The 16,763-nt window shown below is 32.1% G+C and overlaps 3 protein-coding genes across 3 annotated transcripts; all 3 read left to right on the forward strand.

The window, feature by feature from the left end:
• Positions 1–870: 870 nt before the first annotated feature.
• Positions 871–3,288, forward strand: LOC130933739 (uncharacterized). The gene has a single exon (XM_057863356.1). The coding sequence runs from the start codon at positions 871–873 to the stop codon at positions 3,286–3,288; it is 2,418 nt and encodes an 805-aa protein (XP_057719339.1).
• An 810-nt stretch (positions 3,289–4,098) lies between these two features.
• Positions 4,099–6,139, forward strand: LOC130932602 (protein POLYCHOME). The gene is made up of 3 exons (XM_057861957.1): positions 4,099–4,170; positions 4,260–4,624; positions 5,336–6,139. The coding sequence occupies exons 2-3, from the start codon at positions 4,262–4,264 to the stop codon at positions 5,705–5,707; spliced, it is 735 nt and encodes a 244-aa protein (XP_057717940.1). The 5' UTR covers positions 4,099–4,170; positions 4,260–4,261; the 3' UTR covers positions 5,708–6,139.
• Positions 6,140–11,205: 5,066 nt separating this feature from the next.
• Positions 11,206–15,318, forward strand: LOC130936750 (3,9-dihydroxypterocarpan 6A-monooxygenase). Its single transcript, XM_057866892.1, has 3 exons — positions 11,206–12,155; positions 14,462–14,868; positions 14,955–15,318. The coding sequence occupies exons 1-3, from the start codon at positions 11,235–11,237 to the stop codon at positions 15,163–15,165; spliced, it is 1,539 nt and encodes a 512-aa protein (XP_057722875.1). The 5' UTR covers positions 11,206–11,234; the 3' UTR covers positions 15,166–15,318.
• The last annotated feature ends 1,445 nt before the right edge of the window (positions 15,319–16,763 follow it).

Below are 16,763 nucleotides of genomic sequence, written 5' to 3' on the forward strand. Positions count from 1 at the left end.
AATTAGCTTGAGCTGAATTTGTTTACCCAAACGGTATCCCTCAACCCGACAGGTTAAGGCAGGGGCGCAGGTAGGTATAAACAAAGGGGGGCAATGGCCCCCCCCCCCCCCAAAATTTTAGCTTTTATTCAAAAAAAAAAAAAAAGTCTGATCCCCCTTTTTTTATTTCTCAGCCCCCCCTCTCTTTTTGTTTTATCTTTTCCAATTCCCCTCCCCCTCTCACTTTTAATTTCTACAAAACCCAGCCCAATAGCCCATCTGCCCATTCCCTATCCCTTTTCTATTTTCCAATCCTTATCACTTTTTTATTTCCCAACGTATAATCACTAATCAGTTCCCCAATCCCCTTTTTCTATTTTTCAACATACAACCGGTCTCTTCCTCTCCCTCTCTTCCCACCTTGGCTTTCAAAAAATTTAGGTAACAATTTTTTCTATTCTTCTTCTTCTTTATCTCTTTAATCTTCTTATTTTTTACAATTTTACCTTTTTAACTCTTTTTTTTTGTTTTTTACAGATTAAAAAAAAAGAGTAGTTTAACAAGTGATTTTTCACTCCTCTTTCTCAAAAAAGGTTCTATTTTTATTCTTTTTTATATATTTAGTTATTTACTTAATTAGTTAATTTATTATTTGTTAATTAAGTTTATGTTATTATATGTTAGTTTGTATATTTAGTTTTTTTTATTAGTTAACTATTTAATTACAATTTTATATTATTTATACTAAGATGTTAGTATTATTGTTCTGAATTTTAATATTTTATTTTAAATTGAAATATAATTTTTATATTTTATAAAGATTTAGACTGTAATTTATACTTTTTGCTAAATATATTTTAAATTATAGGAACTTATTTGGCCATTTGAATTATGAGTAAGTTCAAAACCATTGATACATTTTTTAAAAGAAAAGATCAAGAGAATGAAGATGCTTCTACTATTACTACTCCAATACTTGAGGGGTCATCAAATTTCATTACTTCAAGTTCTTCATTGAATAGCTCAAAGCGTCCACGACTTCTTCCAAATCAACTGGATGTTTTTCGTTTGGAAAGAGATCCTGGAATGCGACCAATGATTTGGAAGTTTCCTCCAAATAAAAGAGATGAAATCCATCGGGCTTATATTAAAGTTGGGCCAAATCAGCCAATTCTTGATAATTATCCATTTTCTGGTGATAAAAGTCATCGTCGCTTTCAAGCTTCATGGTTTAAATTGTTCCCATCTTGGTTAGAATATTCTATAGAAGATGATGCTATATATTGTTTTCCGTGCTTTCTTTTTGCTAAGGAACCTTCAATCAATACGGGTTCAAATGCTTTTATTGAGAATGGTTTCAGGAATTGGAAGAAAGTAAATAGTGGAAAAGAATGTGCTCTTTTGAATCACATTGGCAAAGGTCCTAACTCATTCCATCATAAGGCGTTGAAATCATGTGATGATTTGATGAAACAATCACAACATATTGACAGACTTCTTCATAAGCAAACATCAGAAGAGATTGAAAAGAATCGAATTCGACTAGGAGCATCTATAGATTGCATTAGATGGTTGACATTTCAAGGTTGTGCATACAGAGGACATGATGAAAGCCAAAGTTCAAGCAACAGAGGTAACTTTTTGGAAATGTTAAAATTTTTGGGATCTTACAATGAAAGAGTGAAACAGAATGTTTTGGAAAATGCTCCAAAAAATGCTAAGTATACTTCAAATGATGTCCAAAAAGAAATTCTACATATTCTTGCTACTAAGGTGAGAAATTCAATTAGAGAAGAGATTGGAGATGCCAAATTTTGTATTATTGTTGATGAAGCTAGAGATGAATCTAAAAAGGAGCAAATGGCCATTGTTTTGAGATTTGTTACTCTAGATGGTTTTGTTAAAGAGAGATTTTTTGATCTTGTGCATGTCACTGATACTTGTGCAACAACTTTAAAGAAAGAATTGATTTCTGTCCTTTCTCATTATAATCTCCAAGTTGAAAATATTAGGGGTCAAGGGTATGATGGTGCTAGCAACATGCGGGGTGAGTGGAATGGTTTGCAAGCTTTGTTTCTTAAAGATTCTCCACAAGCATACTATGTGCATTGTTTTGCTCATAGGTTACAATTAGCATTGGTGGCAGCTTCAAGAGAGGTACTTCAAATTCATGAATTTTTTACTCAATTAAACTCTATTGTCACTATTGTTAGTGCTTCTTCAAAAAGACATGATCAATTACAAGAAGCTCAAGCAATTGAAAATGCAAACTTGGTTACTCAAAATGAATTAGAAATAGGCAAAGGTGCGAATCAAATAAGCACTTTACAAAGAGCTGGGGATACTCGATGGAGCTCTCACTTTAATTCTATTTGCAGTTTGGTAAAAATGTTTACTGCTACCAATATTGTTCTCAATAATATCATTGAAGACGGGACAACTTATGCACAAAGAGGTGAGGCTTATGGTGTTAGTAAAATATTATTGTCATTTGAATTTGTTTTCACTTTGCACTTGATGAAAGAGATTATGGGAATCACTAATGTCCTTTGCCAAGCACTGCAACAACAATCTCAAGATATTCTTAATGCAATGCATATTGTTTCTACATCAAAGTTATTTCTTCAACAATTAAGAGATGGTGGATGGTGCAATTTTTTTGCAAATGTTAAAGATTTTTGTGAAAAACATGAAATTGAAGTCCCTAATATGAGTGCACAATATGTTTTTGGAAGAGGTCGATCTCGTCAACCAAGTGTGACAGTTGAGCATCATTATCGAATAGATGTATTCTTGGCAACAATTGACTCTCAAATACAAGAGTTGAATAGTAGATTTAATGAGCAAACAATAGAGCTTTTGACTTTGAGTTGTGCTTTGGATCCTAAGGACAATTTCAAATCATTCAATATTGAAGAAATCAGCAAGTTAGCAGAGAAGTTTTATCCCCTTGACTTTCCTTCTAATGAGCTAAATATTTTGAAATCTCAGTTGCAACATTATCAGCATGATATACCAAATCATTTGAAAGGCATTGGTACACTTTCTGAATTGTGCAACAAGTTGCAAGAAACGGGAAAATCAAGAACTTATCACATGGTTGATAGATTAATACGTCTTGTTTTGACTCTACCAGTGTCTACAGCAACAACAGAAAGAGCTTTTTCAGCAATGAAAATTGTTAAGACAAGACTCCGAAGTAAGATGGCTGATGAATTTCTTGCAGACAATTTGGTCATCTATATAGAAAAAGAATTAGCAGCTATTTTTGACACAAATTCAATTATAGATGATTTTGAAAATAGATAAAAACGTCGAATAGCCTTTTCATGATACAAAACTGTAAGTAGTAATTTTTATATATTATTGTCTTATTTTGATTGAGATTATATATATATATATTTTTTAATTTTATCAATAGAAATAGTAATATAAATTATAACACCGCCCCCCCTAAATAGTTAGCCTAGCTCCGCCCCTGGGTTAAGGACTAATCCGCTGCGGATCTGAGCTCCATTTAAGGGTCTGCTGCCCGACACTTGCTTAAGCGGACGAGTGAGCTGACCACTCGTCCAACCCAAGTTGGTTAGAGTTTCCCATTTTAATTAGCAATCAACCAACAAATAAGTGGATGAGCAGAAGTTTTTGTTTTTGGACATGATGAGCAGAAGTTAAAAAGAAAAATTCGAACACTAGGTTTTTTTGTGAGTCCATTATGAATCAGAGACAATAAAGTTAGTTTTTTTGAATTAGTTGTTTGAGCTAGTTATAGCCCCGAAATTGAGTGGTGCTATTGGTAAGGCCCAAAACAAGAGCAGCAGACAGAAAAGTAGAAAGTTAAACAAGTCAGACCCAAAAAAGGTTATAAAAAAATAAGAAAGACAGAGAAGCAGAAAAAATCCCGCCCAAAGGAGGATTTGAAATTCAAAAGAAGCCGTTTGGCTAAGAGAGTGGGAGATTGCGCCACGTGGTGAAACTGAAATGAAATTCCCCCAAGATGCAGAGTGAGCAGCAGAGCAGGCTGATTTGATTTTCACAAGAATAGAGGAGAGTGCTATAAGTGCGCCTTTTTTTCACATTTTGAAAACTTGCCATTTCGGTCTTCTTTCCAGCACTTGCTTCTCCCTCCGTTATTACTACTACTACTCCTGCTCAACACAGAGAGAGAAACAAACAAAACCCTAGGGTACGGTGAGGTGCACAATACGCTACGATACACCTCCTTCTTCTTCTTCTTATTATTATTCTTACTCTGCTATTTGTTTTTGCTTCCATTTCAGCCATGCCGGAAGCAAGAGATCGTCGTTCCACTGCCGTCGACATCGCCGCTCTATTTGCACGCCGGCGAGCTTTACTCCACGGCGTACTCTTGGACGACGAACTTGACTCCAGCGTCTTCGGATCCGCTCGGAGGCAACCGGTAACGACTACAACCGGGTCGGGTCTTGCTCGTGGAGGGTTCAGAACACCAAGAACCGGTGCGGTTGGGGGGCCTGCTGGTGCAGAGAACAATAGCCCGTCGAGAAGTGGTGGACGGCGAGTAGTGGGAAGGGGTCGTGGTCGTGGTCGCGGTAGTTCTTCCCGGAGCGTGCTACCTTCTTGGTACCCTAGAACCCCTCTTAGGGACATTTCTTCTGTTGTGCGCGTAAGTCCTACAAAACGATGCCGTTTAACTCTCTTTCTTTCTTCAATTATTCATTTCTGTTCTTTTCCGTAGGTATAATTCATTTTCATTTTTGTTTGCTTGCGAATTTGCTTTTTCTTTTCGTATTTGCTTTATCTTTTTGAAATTAATAATTGGAGACACAAAGTAGTTGTGTTTTGCTCGTCTAATTATTATAGGGTTAGCTAGCTTCAATAACTGTGTAATCAAATCTCAGTTAAGAACCATTTCTAATCTGAAGGTGCACCTACGGGAGTTTCAAATTTAAATTGGGGATAATGGCCAAATTTGAAATTCTTTTCGTTCGTGTTTCTGCAATCATGCATGTCACTGCCCTTCTTCATCAACATTGCAAGAATCTAATTACTGTGTAAGCAGTTTCGGTTGTGTCTGTGAATGCTGCTTGAGACTGAAGTGTTTAATTGAATTGACGAGTGTTCATAGTTTTTTCCCTTTGTTAAATATCGCAATCATTGTTCCTTTATATGTTAAACTGGTTTGCCAATGGCTGCGCAAGTTAAATAGTTGGTCTTGTGCTAATGATATTTTTGCGGTTGCAAATAGAAATCCATAATGCCAAACACACTATATATGTGTTCTGTTATTTGCAAAGCACTAAACTGATTGCAGCGTATGATTGTGGTCATGGTAGCTTATGTTGTGAGTCTAAGTTTGAAATTGGACTCTGTTTAGGCAATTGAAAGGAGGAGAGCTCGGTTGGGAGAAATCGATGGCCAGCAAACTGGGAATCCATTTCCGGCGGATCAGCTGTTTCCTGATCCTTCTGTGTCCTCAGATAATGCTCAACTCTCTGAGATCACCCCAAAGCCGGCATCAGGTGTTAAGCTCCGAACACCCAGCGGCAAGGTTCCGAAAATTCTGCTTGACATTGCCAATCAGACCGAAGGGGAGCAGTCAGAGTTAACTCCACAGATGAAGCTGCTCAATTCAATTGATAGTGTTGAGAAAGTGGTGAAGGAGGAGCTACAGAGACTTAAGAGAACACCAAGCGCCAAGAAAGCCGAAAGAGAAAAACGAGTTCGTACATTGATGTCCATGAGGTGATCATTTTCAGACTCAGTTAGTAGATATTCATATCGATTCCAAACAGAGATCAATTTGGATTTGACACACACATAAGCAGGAGGAGAGGGAAGAACTTTTGTTGCAAAATCATCGTCTGATGATATTTTACACCCAGCTGATTCAGCAGATATTTTCTCATTCCCAGTTTGCTTCATTCATATCTTCAAACTCCAAATTGAAGGTGATAAGATTGATGGTAATTTTTTGCTACAATTCTTGTTCTAACATCTTAGTAGGCTTGCACTCTTGTTCTTTCCATCATCCTTTGATGGTTTTGGATAGGTATTGTAGGGTCAGGGAATATTTCAGTCCCTTGTATATAATTTTCGTTTTTCATTTTGCGTCCAAGTACTTTTGGAGTTTACTTTTGTACCATTACTTACAATGTGTGACAATAATATTTCCTCAGATTTGTGCACAGATTTCTTTCAAGTTCATATTTTTTTTTTTCCGTTCATATAATTCAGTGTCCTTGTCCCACACGAATGGCGGCTTTATACTTTAGAATTCTGGTCTTAGATATCCGTTGAGATTTAAGAACATTTAAACGATTTGGCATCGTATCATTCGTATGCATGAAAAAAAAAGGAGTTTTTCATTGTTCGTTGGAAAAATAATTCAACTAAAAATTGTGAAAATTTGAAATGCCAAGTGCCATTTTCTCTAGATGAACTTTATAATTTGATATATTAGAATATTAGATAGTGTGATAATGATAACACGTTTGTGGGCATTATTTTAGTTTAGTTCTTTTAAATTCCAAGGTGGTATGTCCCTCTTTTTCACACATGCACTCTCAGAATTAGTATCGTGCTTCACGTGGAACCCAACAGTTCTTCATTATATATTTAGAGAAAGTCTAGGACCAGATTTAACCATTAAAAGGAAGAGTAGTGCTAGGGAGCCAATGGCCTAAATGTACAATGTGTACAATAAACTAAATCTTTGGTTTATGAATAAAATGAACATCACCTATACTATCTAGAATAACCATCCGGATACCAGGGATAATAAACATCTCATGTTATAAAAAACTAATTTTGGGTTCATCAAGGTTCGAATTCTTGACCTTCCGGATCTGGAACTCTAATACCATGTCCTAAAACCACTCATCCCAAAAGCGTAACCTGATAGGACAATGTAACACTAATAATCATATCTCTAATACTTTCTAAACCTTCATTGTACACATTGTACGCTTAGGTCATTGGCTCCCTATACTTTCTCTAAAAGAAAAATAAATAATCCTATATTATTAGAGATGACTAATTGATGACTACACATAACAAATTCTGCTAACTTCCTAGCACTCCTCATATATTTATATTTGAGATTAGTTATAAGTTATGATGCACACACTAACACAGATATGTGATATGAAATACGCAAATACACAAATTTTACGAGACATATAGACATGATATATATATAAAGTTCTACAATTAAATGATTTGTCTAATGAAGTTCAATTTTTCTGCAGATTTTATTTTTTTTTCTGTATTTTCTACCAATTTTGTTTTCTTTTGGGATTACTATGCATGTTTTGTAATTTTTTTTCTCTTTTTCTACAAAATTTCACTTTTAGGATGAATGTTGTTTAATCTGAATTCGTTTTCGATAAAACAGTCAAATCAAGCATTAAAATCAAATTTATATAGGTTTTTCATGTTAAAAAATAATGAATGATGTAAATTTAGATAAGTTGAATGAGGGTGAATTGGATTATTGTTCTGAATTGAATTAAGTGGACGAGATATGGTTTGTTTAGTTAATGTAGTCCGTTAGTAGTTGATACTCGTGTAGTTATTTTGTCTATGAGATGAATAATCTCATTTTTTTTGTAAAAATCAGTGTTCATCGTTGAAGGTTTGAATTTGAATGGAATATAGGAGTTTTGAATTTTTTTCGATGAATCTATTTATGTTACGTTTAATGGTAGTTTCGATGCATTTTAAAACACGATTTTGTGTAATATAGAATTGTTTTCGGTGTCGTACTTCTAAGTTTTCGATATTTTTTCAATTTTCTATGTCTATTTGTCTGAAAAGTTATGATAACTTTAACACACTTGAAGAATAAGCTACTCTGTGCTGCTTTTTCTTGTCTTTCTCTTTTTTTCTCGTTATTCTCTTTCTTTATCGTTATTGTCATCACCGTTGTCTTCTTTTTATATGTACAACAGCTTAAATCTAAAATGCACTGAAATTTTTTAATGATGATGACATATAAATAAACTCAGTTCAGAACAAGTTCAAACCAAAAGTGCACCTTATTTAAATCTAAAATATATTGAAATTCAAATTTAGTGCATCGAAATTACTTAATGATGAAGACACACAAACAAGTTAATTAAAAACGAGCACATACCAGAAGTTTACCTTATTTAAATTAAGCATGCACCAAAATTAGTTAATGATAACTCAAAACTCTCCCTCTTCTTTATTCCTCATCTTCTTCGTCATTATCATCTTCTTATTTTCTTGTTTATTTTCTCTTTCACCTTCTCATTATTCTTCTGGTTTTACTCTCTTAATAAGAATAAAAATAAAAAAATAAACAAAAAAGAAGAAACACATAATGATGCAAAATCACTAAAAAGAGAAGGAGGAAAAGGAAAAACATAGCAACAATAGCAATAAAAGAACGACAATGAAAAGGAAACACGTGAAGAAGAACAAGGAACGCGAAGAAGAACAATAAGGAGGAGAAACGCGTAGAGCATGTATTCACGTTCTCACTGATGAAATTGATTTTTGTTAGGATTGGACCAATTTGGTTGGATTTGGTTGCTAAAAAAACTTGAATGTGTAATATGACTGATATATAAAATATAAATTTTTTTAACTGTCTTTAATATCTTCTTATAATTATACAAAGTATTTAAAATATTTTTTATTTTAATAAATAATAATACATATTATTTCTAAATTTATTTTAAAAATATATGTTAAGGATAAGGTTTTGAACACGTTAATACGTCACATGTGATGATATTTAGGTGTGTTCAAATGTGTTCAATTTTTTTTCATTATGACCTGATTGGACACAACAAATACTTGTATCGTGTCCAAAATATATTGGACACGCAAACATAATAATCTAACAAAATGTTTGTATTTTATAGATTATAAGAGTAGTCTATCTTATTTTTAGTAATAAAAGTTCATTTTTTAATATTAAAATAGTTTCTACATACAAGTAGAATTTTATAAACTAGCGGGGTTATAACTTGATAAATTTTAATTATAGATCTCTATTTATTAAATAATTTCGCTTGCACTCGAGCTGTCCAAAGGTGACCAAGATGTTCTTAGAATAGGACTTAGTTCATGACTATGTTGATACAAAAATGTTCAAATATATGGGTGAATATTTTCATAAAACTATTTTTATGTAAAGTTGGTAATTAAAAATTATTAAATAATATATATATAATAGAAACATCACAAGTTCCATAGTGTTGGTTCTTTTATAACCATTTTGAAGGTTCCTCTGCGGACCTAATTATGGGAACAAAATAAGGTTGGGTCACAAACAGTGTGATACATAGTCACTGAATCAGTGTTAGTTTTGTTCAAACTGTTCTTACCAGAATCAGTGTTTTTGTTTTGAAATGAAATGGAATATATATAAATGTCATCTTTGATATCTCAAAAAATAATCATAATGTATCCGTATTGAACAAATTTATAACATATACACACATCCCATTATTATTATATTGGTTTGCCATACAACCATGCGTAGAGGAGAAAAAATGAAACTGAAGTATACAAATACAACTGCAAAAAAATTAAACTAAAGAAGCCTCCAATAACAACCATGATGATGAGTGCTTGAAATCTTGATAAATAATGCTCCACGTACAAATACAATATAATACCTCTCTGATCTTCGTGATGATGAAGCCATTATGAATGAGAAGCAAGAGCAATGATCTGTGTTGTAGGCAAATTAGCACATAAACTAACAAGAGGGATGATTACAATGGGGTTAAATTGATCCCAACATTGTGCTAGTGAAGTAGACATTGGTCTATACACATCAACGTTGCAAATGTTATTATACAATAGGAATAATATTTGCTTACGAAGATGATTAGTGTGAATGTCTAGAAAGAAGGTGACACTAGAGATTAACCAAAGAAGGAACAAAAGATAGTAATATTGGCAACCGATCAAGGTTGCCATGGTTGGAGACTTGGAGTTGAAGGCAGACTCATTCATCTATCGGCATTAGTGTGTGTGTTTCTTATAATAACGCTCTCAAATTGTTATTAACAAAATGGGAAACACGCTTTGCAAATGTGTGTTATTTTTTTATTTGATGCGTGGAACGCGAGGCTTTATAAGGAAGCATATTTTGGTGATCTGGTCACCTAGTTGACAACGCCATTTTTTACATCGGTGTGGTGGGAGGGGGAAAAGAAATGCTTTTGGTAAATAGAATAAATAATGAATTATTGTTGGCGTTAATTGTAGAATGCATGATTGTAACTCGACTTCAGGTGAAGTTGATACTTGAGAGTTGTTAGATGTTTTGACTGATTTGACTAAATTTTCATCTAATAATTTTCAGATATTAACTTCACGTAAAGTCGACTTCAACTGAGTTTTCATCTTGTAACTAGGCTACACTACCTCGCCAGACCATTTATTCGTTAAAATTTATGACAAAAATGTTTAGTAACAATTTTTTTTAAAAAAACAGTTAAAATTTGTCTTATTTAATATTTATTAATTTTAGTAACAATTAATAAATAATAAATAAAATAAATTCTGATTTTTTTTAATCTTTCTAACATTATCGAATTTTTAATCACTTATTTTCTTAATCAATTCAATATTTTTTGGCAGTGATCATTGAGTTTTCTCGTATCAATTTTGTCATATCAATCAATAATCAATATTATTAGGGACAGAGTGGGTACGACAGTTATATTATTGTGAATTGAAAAGAGTCCCATTACATTTAAAGAAAAATTTGCAACTTGCAAGAGAGAATACTGAATACCTTCAGCCAAAAAAAAAAAAAATTGAATTGTACAAAAGATGAATTACTAATAAATGGTATAATATCATAACACAATGAAACCAATAATGAAGTTTCTATTATGTAATTCCAGTTATACATAACAAATACACAATAATTCTATGGTCAACCTTTTGAGCAAAAGAGCAATGATGCAAAATATCATATACACTATAGATTTGGTTGCTGATTGTGTATCGTGTCATTCTAGCTGCTGTATCTTTGCTAATGCATTCAATTGATTAATGTAAAAAGGACACCAAGAAAGAAACGAATATATATCATTCTTCATTAATTAGTTTATATATATTCCTTAATATGAGGACCACTTTTAATAATTGAGGAGGATTAGGACCATCTGACGTTTGTCTTTTGTTCATTATGCTAACTTCTTCCAATTTTCTGTATTTCGCTATCTTATTAATTAAAGAACCACATTCTGTGTCCCCGAAACTAATTAAACTGCTATAGTGCTATGGATTATTCTTTCTACGTGTTCTCCTCCTCTTTATTTTTCTTCATTCTAACTCTACTTATCATCAAGTTCCGAAGCAAAATAAGAACCTCGAATTCCAGCAGCGATGAAATTCGACAGCTACCATCTCCACCATCACTTCCAATAATTGGACACCTTCATCTTCTAGGCTCAGTGATACCAAAGTCATTTCAAGCCTTGGCCAAACTCTATGGCCCTCTGATTCAGCTTCGTTTAGGTGCCTCAACTTGTATGCTTGTTTCCAATGCCCAAGTTGCAAGAGAAGTAATGAAAACCCATGAACTCAACTTTTGCTACCGCCCCAACTTCGGTTCCTCTGAGTATTTTCTTTATAAAGGGTCTTATTTTATTGCCGCACCATATGGGCCTTATTGGAGGTTCATGAAGAAGCTATGCGTGACTCAACTTCTCTCGAGTTCTCAGCTTGGGAGATTCATGCACGTGAGGGAACAAGAGATTAAGAAGCTCTTGAAATCACTTATGGTTTGTTCTAGTGAGGGCAGAGAGTGTGATTTGGGTTTTGAGCTTACTACTTTGACCAACAATATCCTATGTAGGATGGCCATGAGCACTACTTGTTTCGACAATGATGATGATGCTGTGGAGATTCATGGTTTGGTTAAGGAGTTTTTGGAGGTTGGTGCTAAGTTGAGCATTGGCGAGGTTCTTGGGCCTTTGGGGAAGTTTGATTTGTTTGGGTATGGGAAGAAGCTTGTGAAAATAGTGGCCAAATTTGACCGCATCTTGGAGCGGATCATGGAGGAACATGAACATGAACATGATGGTGGTGATGATGAGGGAGAAACCACCTTGGACATGATGGATATTCTCTTAAGAGTTTATAGAGATCCAAACGCTCAGGCCAAGTTAACAAGGAATGACATCAAGGCTTTCTTCTTAGTAAGTTATTCTTTATTTTTACATCCATAAAGTGTTAAACACGGATTTATCTTAAATAATTTAGTTAAATATGTTATTTATGAATTTTTAATAATTATGTTTGAGATAAGCTTTAAAGTGGTCTTTGAAGTTGTATTCGAGTCTTATAGTAGTCTTTGAATTTAATAGTTACTCGTATCTTCCTAAAATTGCACTCCGGGACTCAGATTCGTCCTTCTGGCACATTTCGTCCACCTGGCACTATTGAAAAGTTGATCTGGACTCTTTCGTGACACGCTGGCCAGGTAACGGTTAGTTGATGTGAATTAGTAAACTTTTATGGTGCAATTTGGTCTCTAAATCAAAATTAAAAATTTTAATCCCCAAATTTAATTATTATTCTCTTCTCTAGTAGACTAGTAGTAACCCCTCTCTTTTCTTTTCTTCTTTTTTCTTCTCCATATGGATGTAAAAGAGACTACAAATTACAACTTTATTGAAAGCACGCATATATTTTGTTAATTAAAAGTCACATACTATGTCTTTATATTTAACATTTTATGCACTCATTTAACTCCAGTTTAATTAAAATGTTTTACAATAAAATTCAATTTTATATTTTTATATGATTTTACAAAAATCTATCTCTTGTATTTACGGAATTAAAAAATTACATCGTTATTATTATATACTACATTACATTTTCTTTCAAATCCTATTCCAAAATAACTATGCATCATCCTAATTTAACTGTCATTCACATAGTATTAATATAAAGTGTTATATTATGACATTTCAAATCGTATGACATCTCCATTAAAATGACGTGTCTAAGAATTTATCATAATTAAATAGGTATTTTAAATTAATTAAGGATAATATTAGAGAAACAAAAAAATAGCAAAAATTTATCTAATTTAATATTTATTATTTTAGTCTCTAATTAATAAAAAACTAATTAAGCAAAATAAATATAATTAACTAATTTAAGACATTAATTTAATCATATTAAAATATTAATCATATCATCTTTTTATTTGTAAATGTCATGCATGCTGACATTTTAACATTTTATATTAGTATTAGAGATGAGTTGAGATTCATAATTTATGAATTTAGAAATCAATTTAATCATTTTTAAAAGTCGACAAATTTTATGAACCTTCACAATTTTAGAAACTAAACTTTGCATTATTTCTTTAATTATATATATCAGATAATTTTTTTTATGTGATAATCTCACCATCTTTCTTACAGAAAAAAGGGATAAAAACGGTTAAACTTGTTTAAATAATGGTTGTTAAGAAGACTTTAGTTGTTGTTATTGTTATAAGATACTTCAACTAAAAATAAACAAAAAGAAAAATTTTGTGAATTTGGGATATGAAAATCTATGCCTGTAGAGAAAAGAGGGATTACTGTAGAGAAGAGAATGATGATTAAATCTGGGGATTAAAATTTTTAATTTTGATTTAGGGACCAAATTGCAGCATAAAAATTTATTAATCCACATCAGCTAGCCGTTACCTGACCAGCGTGTCACGAAAGAGTTCAAATCAGCTTGCTGGTAGTGTCAGGTGGACGAAATGTGTCGAAAAGACAAATCTGAGTCCCGGAGTGCAACTTCAGAGACAAATATGAGTAACTATTAAGTTCAGAGACTACTACAAGGCTCAAGTGCAATTTCAAGGACCACTTTAAGACTTGTCTCATTATTTTTACCTAAATATATTTATGTGATTACTCATATATAAGTGTCTTTGTGTAAGTGAGGCCAACAAATTATAACTTAAATAATATCATCTTTTCATTTTTATTCAAAAGTCTTAAATTATATTATAAATAATTTAATAAATATATCAAATTATTTAACTGTTTTTAACAATTATATGTTAGATTTTAGTATTCAGATAACACAAATCCTGTTTAATTTTTTTAGAGGTAACATGCAATGGATCTGATAATCATCAAAAGAATTAGATAAAAATGTGAATCTTTTTCTTATAACATGTATATGTATTATGTAGTAATTGGGTTTTAACCATCAAAAATTTATTCTTACACTATTATCTTTTTTATTTTATAAGAAAATGATGGCGAACCAAAAATTACAAGACAAAAATATATAATGACATCTAAAAGCTAAAATAAATCATTTAATCATTTGATAGGTTTCCACGACTGTTATATTTAAATATTTAATTTATTCAAAAATCAATAATTAATAGAAGTCCATCACAAAATATTCTAACATCATCTTGTAAAAATATAGAAATATTTATGTGAGTAGCTACCAAAAGTGTTTGTTTCATGTGTGGAAACGCAAGGATATTTTTCTTGCGGGAACAGATACGTCTTCTGTGGCATTGCAATGGAGCATGGCAGAGATACTAAACCACCCAATAATACTGAGGAAGCTGAGGGCAGAGATTGCTGCAGTGGTGGGGTCAACCAGGATGGTCAACGAATCCGACGTTCCAAATCTACCTTACCTCCAAGCTATTGTGCAGGAAGTGCTAAGGCTCCATCCAACGGCACCGTTTGTTCTTCGACAATCTGCTCAAGATTGCATCATCAATGGTTATCAAGTAAAGTCTCAAACAAGAACACTCATCAATGTCTATGCCATCATGAGAGACCCTCAATCTTGGGACAATCCTGAAAACTTCATACCCGAACGGTTCTTGGAAACCACACATAATGACATTATCAAAATGAGTGTTAATGATTTTAGGTACTTTTTTATATGCTAATAGTACCCATTATTAGTGTATATCATATTAGTATGATTCATGTAGATTGAATGATTTCAAATTTCAGGTACATTCCATTTGGGTTCGGGAGGAGAGGATGCCCTGGATCTTCTCTTGCTTTAACGGTAATAGAAGCAACAATTGCAGCGTTGATCCAATGTTTTGAGTGGAAAATCAAAGGGGGAGACAGGGTTAACATGGAAGAAGGGTCATCATTCTCTGCAGGGTTGGCTAAGCCACTACTTTGTTACCCTATCTTATGTTATAATCCCTTTTGAGGTTCCTATACTATATATTACTCTACTTCCCCAAAACATTATGCTGTCAACAAAATCTAGAATGTCATGATGAGATGATATTTTTGGTGGCTGGACATAACAAAGTACATTGTCCTTGTTGTGTTGCATATGTTAAAGGTATCAATATACTATTTGCCGTAATTTATTGTAAATAATAATTAATTATTATATTTTAAATACATATATAAAGAGATATATTTAAAAAATATATATATAAAGATATTTTTATTAGATATAATCATAAAAAATATATTTTTATTAGATATATTTATAAAGACACTTTCATTAAATACAATCATAAATAAGAGTTGGTATAAATTGACAGAAATACTGTTGATAACGTAGCGAGATTGTATATTAAATAACTGACAGATTTTATCTCTGTTACGAAAATGTCTAATAACAAAAAATTAATAAAAAATAATTAAAATTTATTTTATTTATTATTTATTAATTATTATAATAATTAATAAATATTATATAAATTAAGTGTCAATTGAAAAAAAAATGCCAAACTGGATCATTCTGAAATTTGAAGCTTCACCATACGAATATATATATATATAGTTAATTATTATCTATATCTATGTATCATTCACGCAGTGAAACCACTGTCCGATCAATCCCTAGTTGGCTAGTTTTGCTACTGTTTCTTAATTCTTCTGCAAATGTCGCACCTACATATGACCTGTCATATAGGCTGACTTTTATATAAAATTATTTTGTATTGATTTAGAGCAGTGAAACTAACATTAATCAAAATAATTTCTTATGATTAATTATTTGAGATAATTTAATAAAATTTTCTTTTAACTTTTGTGAATTCTTATTGATATATATTTCTTATAATTTTAGCCACAACTTTTAAAATATTGTTAAAATTATATCTTATATTTTTGGTACGGTTTGAATATGGTCTAGACACTAATTCAAATTATTTAAAGTAATAGAAGTGGTATATCGGTGAAGAAATTAAAATCAACTTTAATTTATTTACGAGTTAAAAATAATAATACAAGTTGATAAATATAGATATTACTAAAAAGATCAATATTCTTTAAAGTTAAAAAATTAATAAAGTGGTAAAGTAATAAATTAATTGTGTTAATGATTAAATTAGTTTCTAAAAAATTATATGATCGTTATTTTTATCTTAGATAAATTTTTAATCAAATTAGTTCCTTAAAAATTTAACATCAATTTCATTTATCCTTTTGTCAAATATTTAACTCATTTCATTAATAATTTTTCACATGTAGCGTTAAGTGACAACTCAACAGTGATAAAATATTGTTTTGTAATTTAGGACATTTTGATTAAAATCAATGTTGTTTCTTAGGTCATTGGCTCCCTATACTTTCTCTTTCTTTTATCTCCCCATTTCTCACCACTACTCTTCTCCTCTTAATCAAAACAAGCGAAACACAAAAGACAAGAAATCATCGGCGACGCATAACAAATCGCGACGACACTTGATCGTCTCGATATCTAGAGTACCGTTGCACCGTCGTAATCTTCTCTTTTCACTCAAAAGAAACAAAAAGTCACCAAACACAAAGAGAAGACGAAGAAGCTCC

Source organism: Arachis stenosperma, chromosome 6 (genome assembly GCF_014773155.1).
Source record: "Arachis stenosperma cultivar V10309 chromosome 6, arast.V10309.gnm1.PFL2, whole genome shotgun sequence".
Classification (NCBI taxonomy): Eukaryota; Viridiplantae; Streptophyta; class Magnoliopsida; order Fabales; family Fabaceae; genus Arachis; species Arachis stenosperma.

Excerpts from the sequence above, each read along its gene's own strand:
- LOC130932602 (XM_057861957.1), top strand. The coding sequence starts at position 4,262 with ATGCCGGAAGCAAGAGATCGTCGTTCCACTGCCGTCGACATCGCCGCT. Across the intron at positions 4,625-5,335 it reads ACATTTCTTCTGTTGTGCGC|GCAATTGAAAGGAGGAGAGC; the intron begins GTAAGTCCTACA and ends GACTCTGTTTAG.
- LOC130933739 (XM_057863356.1), top strand. The coding sequence starts at position 871 with ATGAGTAAGTTCAAAACCATTGATACATTTTTTAAAAGAAAAGATCAA.
- LOC130936750 (XM_057866892.1), top strand. The coding sequence starts at position 11,235 with ATGGATTATTCTTTCTACGTGTTCTCCTCCTCTTTATTTTTCTTCATT. Across the intron at positions 12,156-14,461 it reads ACATCAAGGCTTTCTTCTTA|GATATTTTTCTTGCGGGAAC; the intron begins GTAAGTTATTCT and ends TGGAAACGCAAG. Across the intron at positions 14,869-14,954 it reads ATGAGTGTTAATGATTTTAG|GTACATTCCATTTGGGTTCG; the intron begins GTACTTTTTTAT and ends TTCAAATTTCAG.